The sequence below is a fragment of the Brassica oleracea genome, chromosome C9 (assembly GCF_000695525.1).
Source record: "Brassica oleracea var. oleracea cultivar TO1000 chromosome C9, BOL, whole genome shotgun sequence".
Taxonomy (NCBI): Eukaryota; Viridiplantae; Streptophyta; class Magnoliopsida; order Brassicales; family Brassicaceae; genus Brassica; species Brassica oleracea.
Window position 1 is genome coordinate 3,600,581 of NC_027756.1, and position 10,983 is coordinate 3,611,563.

A 10,983-nucleotide genomic window follows, 5' to 3' on the forward strand; every position below is an offset into this window, starting at 1 on the left:
TTGGGATCTGTCACTGTATTTAAAACACTTGGGAAGCTACAATGTCCCAACCAGAAATGGCTGCTTTGTGGTCCGAAGTGGCTCTCGTCTTGGTAATTCTCCAGTTCCATTAAATCTACTGAAAATTCAATTTAAGATTTGACCAAAAGTTGAAAGCGGTAACGATGACAATTGACAACGCGGTATGGTGATTAATTTGACTATTATCCGTGGTTAGGGTCACGGAAACAAAAGTTTGACACATAAAAAATAATTCTATAATACTAATAGCTAAGATATAATTTGTCAAAAATGCAATTTTTAAAATAAAATGTGCTTTGTTTTACTTTGGTAGTAATTTCCTGGGGCTTTGATTTGCATTGTTCGAATAGAGTAGGTTTTAAGTAATACTTCCAATTTTTCATATCTTCTAACATAAATTTGACGTACTTGGAACAATTTTCTCTCTTTTACCAGACGTTGGCACGGAAGACCCACCCCATACCTGCATTTTCGTGGCCACACAATAGCCATTTTTCATTCATTTCTAGTTTACTGCACACACGGTGTTAGTTTCGTTCGAAAAGTCGACCCGTTAAAAGGATACTTAAATATCGAGTACAATACTATTATATATAATGCATAAATGTGCCGTTCTGAACAATATATTGTGCCGTTCTGAACTATATATGATGCAACCACTAGACTAAATGAGTTTTTTTTTTTGAACAACAACTAAGTGAGCTTTTAAGTTCAGATGATACAACTACCAGACAAATAAAAGGCTTCCAAGTTAAGTTAATTAAGAAAAGATGCAACCATAAGTTCAAATGGAAGAAGGAAACAAGTTTGAAACTTAATAAAGACAATAAAAGATCGTTTATGTATTAATGAAAATTGAGAAATATCGTCCATATGAGTCTGGTACTCTGGTTAATGCATCTTCTTCTCCTCCACAACAAAGGAAGTGATCTCGCTGGACGATCCAGCCGCTGTCGTCGTACATTCGGCACTCATGGTCCTAATTCTCTCTGAACCATCCGATTCCAAAAGCTTTAACTCTCACTGGTCCTTCGCATTCATTATCTTAACGGTCTAAAATGGACCATATTTTAATTTTTTGTCCTATCATTTTTCCCTCGATAAACTTAATTAGAATGAGAAAAGAAGATCCGACGGTAAGACAAGTAGTCAAACCTGACTGGTCCTATCATCCCACGGTTATGGATTGTTGAAGCTTTGATTGATCAATGATTAAAAAGAGTATTCTCGGATTAAATATATGTCACCAGACTTGACGTGGATTTTAACTATTAAAAGCCTCACTCCATAATTACTCACGAGGATTTTAACTATTAAAAGCCACACCCGACTTTACCAATATTTTTGTTTTCCTTCTTTTCTAAATAAAAACCTAATTTTCTTTGAGAGTAATAAATTCATTTTCTTTTAATGAAACTGATACTTATTTCAATAGTTTTTGCACCAAATTTCAGTGTTTACAGATATAGTTATACAACTTTGGTTCGTTTTTCAGTCTCAATCGTTGGCCAACAAAACTACAACTGGTGTGTGTTTGAACATATAAATTATATGTGTAATAAACTACGACTGGTGTGTGTAATCGTTGGCCAACAAAACGAGAATATTCATTTTTTGCACACTTAATCATGGCTTGAACATATCAATAACAAACCATTACTTTATTTGTTTTGATGATATAGTTATTATGTACCCTAGACTCATAATATCATGCTGGGAGTAATATTCTTGCAAAACTATCATAATTTTGTTTAATTGAGATTCTTAAACATTTTTTACATCGATTGTTAAACTTATATATATATATATATAATATTTTTGAAATATATTAATTGATATTAATATTTAGCTGTAAATTTAATGCAGGTATGCTTATATCACGGTAAGCTTACTATCTATGGTGAAATCACTCGAAATTTCTCAAAATTGTGAACAACACTTTTAAATAGTTGATGTATTGCTAGAAATGTGTAGTGGTAAATGTGAGAAACGCGTCAACTGATGTGAAGTTACTCTTCAAGATACAATAATAATAAACAAAAATCATTCAATCAATGGTTTTTGCATGCATCTTTTCATCCATCTTCAATGAATGTACAATCAGCATCAGCTCATTTACTCTTAAAAGAAACCACAATAAATAACATGTTTAGCTTACAAAAACCAGTTGCACAAAAAAAAAAAAGCTTACAAAAACCATGATATGAAAGGTCGTCACATATAATAATGCTCCATTCTTGTTATTTTACGAAAGATAGGTTGAAAGAGTTCGCTAGGTGGAAGAATTTTGCTTAAAACTTAAAAAAGCCTCTCATATATTGAATCTGTGAATGAGTTAGCGATTTTGCATGCCAGGGTCAGATAGTATACATTGAAAGAATGTGATAAAACTAGGGCTGCAAAAGGGAAGAAAATAATGGGGTTACAAAATTTAAAAAGAACATATTGGCATATTGGAAAGATTTCATACTTCATATTCTACGGCAGTGTGAATCCAACAATTCTACGTAGAGTTTTCCATGTAATCTTTTTTTAGCAACAGTTTTCCATGTAATCACTCTTACTAATAATTGATGATTTTAAAACATTTCATATTGAAAATGTAGCTACATACGGATGCAAGTGTGAAAAAAATAAGATGAGTAGACACAAACCACACATGCCAAGAGATGAGACAAATATTCTATAGTGGAAGTAAGTGTGGAAATGAGGTGCATACTGCATAGAGTGGTCCTAATTAAAAGGTCTCAGAAGATACTAATGCCTTCCCAGTGAAATGCAAGCGGTTAAGATTACGAAAGAGAAATATCTTCACTTAAGGGTCCACTCTTCTTCTACCCTTTTTCCTTTAATAGGTCAATCGAAGAAGACGGATCGTGATCATGCATGCTCATTATTGGATATTTGTTTCTCTCTTCTATTTTTCTTTCGTAGCGTACATACAAGAGAAAGAACAAGTGCTTAGATTCCAATATAGTATACATACGTATATTTATTAGTATCGGATCATTTTGTTTATCCTACTCAACAAACATTTCTTGAGAACACCATTTTCTATAAGTCATTCATTCTCTTCAATATTGAATAGCCCAATTAAAAGTCAATGTTTGCAAATATAGATATCGAATTTTTGAAAGAAAATCTACAGTTTGTTCCCATTTTATCTGAATTTATTCCTTTTGTTTATATTCCATTTTATTCATCCTTTATATGATACTTTTACTGTTGCTAGTCTTTGTCGCTAAGCCGTGTATACAAACTAGACAAAGACTTGTGAGTTTTTTGTTACTTCATGAAAATAGAATGTACCTTCTGTTCTAACCTGTATTCCCGTAATTCGTTGTCACATTTTGTTGATAGTTGACCAACATCTCTTTCAATGCGTAGTTACGACGTAAAACTAAGGTGGGTGTCAGTTTATGTCTTAAAAATAGTATGATTAAGTCTCTTAACTGGGTTTTTTTAACTTTGTCTAATAGACGGTTTTTAGCTTTTCTTAGATTTTAACTAAGGAAAACTAATAACCGTCTTTTAAATATGAGCACTACAAGGAGAGGAGGTAAAGATAGCATAAAAAGATAGCGTTCTGGTCGAGAATGCTATCTTTGACATAATTCGTAATTTAAGATAGCGTTTTTTTATTCTCAATGCTATAAAAAACCGCATATATAATAGTATTGCAAGTTAAAACGCTATTTTTACCGAGGCGAAAAATGATTGATTTTTTTTAACCCTCATATCATTTTTCCTCTCACTTTATTTAATTTGCCTCCAAAATCATAAACATTACATTTATACTTTAAATATTTACATATAAAAAAAGAAAATTTTTTATTGGTTGAAAGTAACACACAAGGATTACAATCTCTACCCTTAATTGTTTTTAATCCAAGGGTGGAGATTGTGTTTTGTCCTCTCCTTTTGTCTTCTGAAACACGACAGAGAGAAGAGAAAAGAGAGATGAGAGATTGCAGGAGGAGGAAGAAGGGACCAGCCTGAGTTCGTCGCCATCGTCACCGGTCTGAGTTCGTCGCCATCGTCACGAGTCTGAGTTCGTCGCCATCGTCACCTATCTTTACTCATCGTCACTTTGTTCTTCTGGAATCCATACTCCTCCTGAGAACGCCTCTCTCCCCTCTGCAGAGCCAAATCCGAACCCAACCACCTGAGCTCATGGTTCAATCTCCTCCTCAAAACCCTCGCGTTACTCAATCTCCTCTCATGTTTGCTCCTCAGGTTCTCTCTCTCTCTCCAGATTCACTTTCCCTAAACAACAGATCTGAAAAAATAAAGTCCTTAAAGTTTTTATCTTTATGTGCAGCCGCCGACGCAGTCGTCTCTCCACCTTATCAGTGAGAAAGCTCGAACCTCTTTGTTGTTTACCGATTCTCCTCCGGTCAATTAGAATGAATCTTCGGATGCTCTGACTGATCCATCCGGTCAAACGGTCTCTATCTCTATTTCCTTGTGCAGAGAAGGAGAAAATCGTTTCTTCTTCTTCTTCTTCAGCTTATCCGAAACAAGACATGTTTCTTTTTCTCAATCCTCGAGGCCAATATGATTTCACCAAAACACATCTCCAGGTTAGTTGTACTACAACCAAGTCTAAAGTTTTGATCTTTTTCGCTCATAAGCACTCGTTGTTTTCTTCGAATCAGCAAGTGCTCAAGTGGTAGAGTAAAGAGCTACCAGACATGAACTACGCTTCAAACACTCGGAAGCGATCTACTTTCCTTGAGAGATGCGTCTCTAAACGGTAATATTCTCCACTTAACACTCTCTCTCTTACCTTATCAAGTCTTTTGATTGTTTAGTTGCGTTGTGATATATCTTGCAGCAAGTATTGTTCATTGGTTTTGAAGTCCGGAGTCTCTAATGAATCCTTTCATTTTGTATTCATGATTGTTGTTTGTTATTGTAGGTGCTTTAGCTGTTAGCTCTGATGGTCGTTACTTGGCGACTAGAGGAGTTGATCACCATGTTCATATATGGGACGTTCATACCAGAGAACATGTCCATGTTCATATAAAGTCCAATTTTTGTTTTTTGGTTTCTTCCGTCAAGTCTCAGCTTTTTATGATTATGTGTCTACAGGCCTTTACAGGTCACAAGAACACTATTTCTTCCCTATGATTCAGACACGGAACCGCGGAGCTCTACTCTGGTTCATTTGATCGAAGTGTCAAGGAGTGCACTTACGGTTGGGAGAGATAGAATCATGTAGTTACACAAGGTAATATGCTGTCTTTTTTTTATCTTCCATTGTTGGAGATGATGTTAGATGCCTGAGACAAGTCGTCCGATTTACCATGCACCTGCATCTGACTCTGTGCTTTCTATAATCTATAGTCTGATTATAGTTGTGTATTGTGTTACATGCTTGAGTATATTTCTTGACTTTTGAGTTGTACAATTTTGTAGGAGAAGGCTCCCTATGTAGCTAAGGCTAATGAGTCGCAAGGTTGAGTATGAGAAGACGAGAAACTCTGAGTTGCACGAGTCATTCACAAGAAGAAGAGGAGGAGAAGAAGAAGAAAAAGCTTCGGTGTTTCCTAAGAATGACGGCTGTGGCTGCAGTCTAATGTTTACGGTTTAGACTTTTGGTTAAGTTTTGGTTTAGGTTTTAGTTATTTTGTAAACATTTTCTATATATATAAAATTTTAAAATATTTTTATTTGTATTTGTATTTTTAGTTTTTTTTTTAATTTTTTAATAATGTTACAATAGCAAATATTATCTGCTATTATAAGTTATACAATTGCACAACTATTAAAACGCTATCAAAAGACTTAATTAACACAGCACAAAAAAACGCTATATAAAGTGCCAGAGAAAAAATTGCGGGGGGAGACACAACGTTCGCCATAACGCTGCGCTATCCTGTAATAGCGTTTTCTTCAAGCTATATATGTGATGTTTTCTTGTAGTGGAGATATAAGAGTCGTTTCTTAGCCGAAAAGTGTAAAAAACAAAAAACAAAAAATGTCAAATTATGAGGTAAGAACTCCGGTTAAGAGACCGGGGTTAATCATGACCCTATTTTCTGTTGAGTGTGTAAGTTCCAAATATGATGATAATTTAAAAAAAAACGTTACAATAAGTATTCACCACAATTTCACATCTATACTATTAAAGCAGGATCCTATTGTCCTTTTTACCTTAGCATGCCATTTCTTTACTAACATTGCATGTTTCATTAAGGGTAATCGAGTAATATTAATAACACATCTATATTGGGCCATTTTTTCGGATCCAGCCCACTGTCCACATCAGATCTCTCTTGGGCCATTTGGGCCGATTAAAAAATCAGATTCAATTCTCACATTTTTTTTTTCATTTGGGCCATTGAGTCAAAGTTCAAATAATTTTTTTCCAACCATTCTTAATTATTTTTTTTTTCTTAATATAATTTAAGCATTCATAAAAAAAATTGATTTTTTCATTGAAAAATATAAATCTTTATTAAAAGTATATAATTATTTTTATTAAAAATATTAACCACATAATAAAATTAATTTATCAGAGTTATACCAACTTAATTCATTAAAGAAATACAGTTTAATTTTTTAAACATAAATAGTCATTTAAAATGAAACACGATAAAAAAAGATAAAAAGTTTAAGTCTTTTATAAAATAAAACACAAATATATGAAATATGACGCTAAATATTTGTCAATTGAAAAAAAAAAGGAAAATAAATCTTCAAAATCTAGTGGTTTTGGTTATTCCTAGATATACTGTTTACGTTTTAAAGTGGTACTGGGTTTTGTCCATGATTGATGTCGGGCCTTTTGGATAAGGCCCATCGTTTCTTCAGTTAGATTTTATTAGTTTAAAAAATTTAATATATAAAAGCTATACTGCAATAGCATCTACGAGAGTTTAAATAGACTAGTTATTAGGAGTTTTAAGGCCTTTGCAATGCTAAATTGGAGGGAGACGTTTCGGGATTTGCGGAATTATAAGCGACGGAGAGTTAGCGTGATAGATTTGAGGAATAAATGCGCCATCTTCTATACATAGAACTTATAAGATGAAATGAGTTATCATTGAAGAACGTTCCACACCAACAAAATTTGGAGTCATTCTTGTACTATGCACGTAAGAGGCTAACGAAATTCACATTAACATTTAGTCTTTGTATCTGGCTAGGGGATTGTACGTACATTTGTACTGAAGGCATGCATTAAATTAGATGCATTGGCTTTCGCTTGCTATAGATTGTCAAACATTTTCAGCGATTGTCTTCATCTTTTTGTGGTTTAGAAATTTCTCACGCTAAATATTAAATATATTTTGTGTGTGTACGTGTGTGGCCGCCTTGGTTGGGGACTTTCATACTAAATTATTAGCATGAAGTAAAATCAATAAACATTGAATACAATCGCCGTACACTTATTTCCAACAATGGATAAAAATAAAAAGTCGATAATAATAAAAACGAATAAAACAAAAGAAAAGAAAGCGACTCTTGAAGACACCAACACCCTAGATCTGTTCCGGCGCGTGCGCCCGTTCCGGCTCCGTTCGTCTATGTTTCTTTCTGCCTCCTGCCATCTCCTCCTTCTTTCGTCGATATGCTCGCGATCCTGGTGATAGAAGACGACTGTGTCGCTCAGATCTGGTCGAGTAGATCTTAATTTTGGGCCTCGTGTTCATCCTCTCTGGTGAAGCGGCGAGACGTTAGGAGTTCTGGAGGTTAGGTGGGGGTCGGCTTTTAGGCTTAGGATTTGGAATCCCAATTTTCCGTTCGTTCTGTTTATGAAACTTGGTCGGTTTTGGACTGCTTGGAGAGGTTGGGCTTGGTGTGTTGTCTCTGTTCTTTGAAGTCAACTCTTGTGGTCGTTGATCTTTGAGGACCATAGCCCTTTTACGAGCTCTATTTTAGTTTTGAGGAGAATCAGAGAGAGATAGATGTTCATAGGAGCAAATGTTCCATTGTTGGTTGATTGTTTCCGATTTCTTCGTGATTGTCATGGAGTTGGAGTGGAGTGGTTTTTATCCAGCTACCGACTGTGTGAATAAGACGTGTTCGGGAAGCTTTTATAGGCTTCGCCGTAAGGCGTTGGGCGTATGAGGCGCGTGGAGAGAACAATCAAGGTCCAATGGCGAGTCTTAGTTGGGAATGAAGGGTGTGTACAACGACGGTTAAGGATTCTAACCTCTCTCTCGATTATGTTAATTTATGTGTTGGTGATGTTCGTGTGCGTCCGGTCTACCTCGATGATCTTCTCCTCTGTGTTATTTGTGGATGTGTTTTCGTTAGGTATGCCCGTCCTTGAGTGTAAGGTGGTGCTCTCCTCTCATGTAGTGATATATCTTTTCTTTGTTCTAGCATAAGTTATGTTCTTCGTTGTTGTTTTTACTCTTGGTACCGAGGGGTTTATTTTACCTCGTCGGCTTATGGCTCCGGAAAGACTTTGTTCCTTTGTCGGCTTTGTGTAAAACACGGTTATGTCAATACAAAAAAAAACGAATGTAATGGTTGTAATGGTAAGCCATTAATGACTTAGTTGTTTGTTTTAGTTTTCTCATTGTCTCAAAAGTCCACACCAAGTTATGATTTGCGCTTTCGAAACTTTTTCTCGATCCAGGGCCGGTTCATTGGGGGGAACAAGCGGTGTGACCGCCCCGGGCCCAAGCTCGTGTCTCTCCGTATAATAATAATTAAGGGGTTCAATTTTGTTATAAATCTATATTTTTATATATAAAATTTTTATAAATATAATAAATAAAATTGAAAAGGATCCAAAATTATTTAATATACATATAGTTTTATTTTCATTACAAAATATACAAAACATTACAGATTAAATTAAAAAAAAAAGCATTGTAAACATTATCTGCATATAAATTTTAAAGTGTAAAAAATAATTTTTTTGCCCTAAAGTCCTTAACAGTATTGAGCCGGTCATGTCTCGATCGAAGCTAAAAAAATACATAGCCATCCAAACATATACCGGAGACCGTATAATGGTAGTTTGATTTGGATATAATTAATTAGTTTTTAAAAAGGAAAATGATCATAAGTCCATAAGGATTTTATCAAAGAGCACATTCTCATGTGCAAATTTTTGCTCTGTCGCAATACGGATATGTTCTTTGGAGCTGAAAAAGTCAACTGCTGGATAGTAAATGCCTAAATGGACATATGCACCAGGGACTATTTCTTTTTATATTAACTTTTAACTAAGCAGTGGTAGCTTAGTGGTAATCTTTTAAAACTTGGTGTGTATTCACATAAGTTTTGAGTTCGATTCTTTGTGGGAACTAAATTATCATTACTTAATCAGTTTAGGCTTGAGCTTCGGTCCAAATAGTTAACATGGTGGATCATAACAGATGATCGGTCCACCCCTAACATTAGTCGGAAAATATTCCAGACTCGGGTCATGCAATGTGGTAGCCAGTCCACTCTATAGCATTAAGTGTGTTCTTCCTGGAACCGACCGGATCGGACGATAGGGTAAATCAAAAAAAATATGCACCAAATGAGAAAATATTAAGATTTTCGAGGAATACATAGAGATGTCAATGCTTTTCCTGGTCTTTCCCACCGGAAATTCCAAAAGAATAACCATCTTCAACTCTTCTCGGTATCGGGAGTTTTTCAAGAAATATGCTTCTGTATCTAACTTTTTATTTTATGAAATTTTAATTTTCCGCTCACATGCATTGTTATGTTCAAAGAAGGATTAATTGTACGTTATGAAGAACATATCAGATGCATAGAGGATCATTGTCTTAATTATATGGAACATGTCGGTCCATTAATTTAACAAACATATAAACTTTCTAGAAAGCATGAGAAAAAAATAGTAACAAACTTTGGTTTTTCTTAATCGATTAATGTCAACAACAACAACATCACAAAGAAGTACCATCTATGAAAGAAAGAGAGAAAGAAAAGAACGTCTTACGTAACACACCGAAAAAGAACAGGTGAAATTAAAAACACATGGACAAAAAGAGCATTTAAGGAGTAGAAGGCCAGTGGTAGTTAGGGAGTAGTGTGGTATAATTAGGTATAATTAATCGGCCCTAATAGACTGGTAAGTGTTAACCGTCTATATCCATACTAATAAATTCAACCTCAGAACTTTCTACTAAAACCCTTTTACTATAAATTCTACGTACACTCCCACTTCTTCTCCTCAAGTTCATCTAAACCCCCATTTATATATTCTAACTCCTACAGAAATGGCGGCTTGTCTTCCATTGATCTGTCTTCTTGTTTCAGTCACGGCGATTGCGGCTGACTTCTCACCGGAGCGTTACTGGAACACAGCTTTACCAAACACTCCCATTCCAAATTCTCTCCGCCATCTCTTTACGCCAGGTTAAAATTTATTTTACTTCACCAATATTGTTTATTTATTTATTTCTAGTCTTTCACCACTATTCCTAAATATTTAAGGACCCTCTTCTATTTTCTCTAGTTTGTATCGGTTTTTCTATTTTAATATTTAAGGCAGATACAAAAAAAGGGAATTGTAATTATGTTCTTAAGTTGTAAACGATTTTAAACAACTAGATAAAAGACTACATCATGTGTAAAAAAGTTTTTTTTTTTAATATGAACTAGGTTAAGATCTGCGCCTTGCGCGGGAACAACATTATATATAAAAATTATTTTATGTATTAAATATTTTTACATATTATGAAATAATAAATATATATTAAATAATTAAAAGTCAGTAACTATTAAATATATAATTAAATTGGTGCGAACATATAAATCAATTTTATTAATCCAATTTTTTTTTTTTTATATTTGATAGGATATGTAATTAAATTTAAATGATACTAACATAGATAATATATTTTAGTATATTTTTAATATTAATGTCTATTAAATGATGATTTCTACTCATATAGTTTTTTGATCATTTGTATCTTTTATAGAAAAATAAATAAATTACTGATAACAAACTTTTCATTGTGTGATTAATAGTTTCAG

General features: G+C 34.2%; 1 protein-coding gene across 1 annotated transcript in view; it reads left to right on the forward strand.

Moving 5' to 3' along the window:
* The first annotated feature begins 10,173 nt into the window (after window positions 1–10,173).
* The window catches only part of LOC106313773 (dehydration-responsive protein RD22-like), a 4,408-nt gene continuing 3,598 nt past the window's right edge, over window positions 10,174–10,983 (forward strand). The window contains exon 1 of the mRNA XM_013751683.1: window positions 10,174–10,362. Within this exon, the coding sequence (XP_013607137.1) occupies window positions 10,224–10,362 (139 nt within the window). The 5' untranslated portion in view covers window positions 10,174–10,223. The remainder of the gene's footprint in view (window positions 10,363–10,983) is intronic.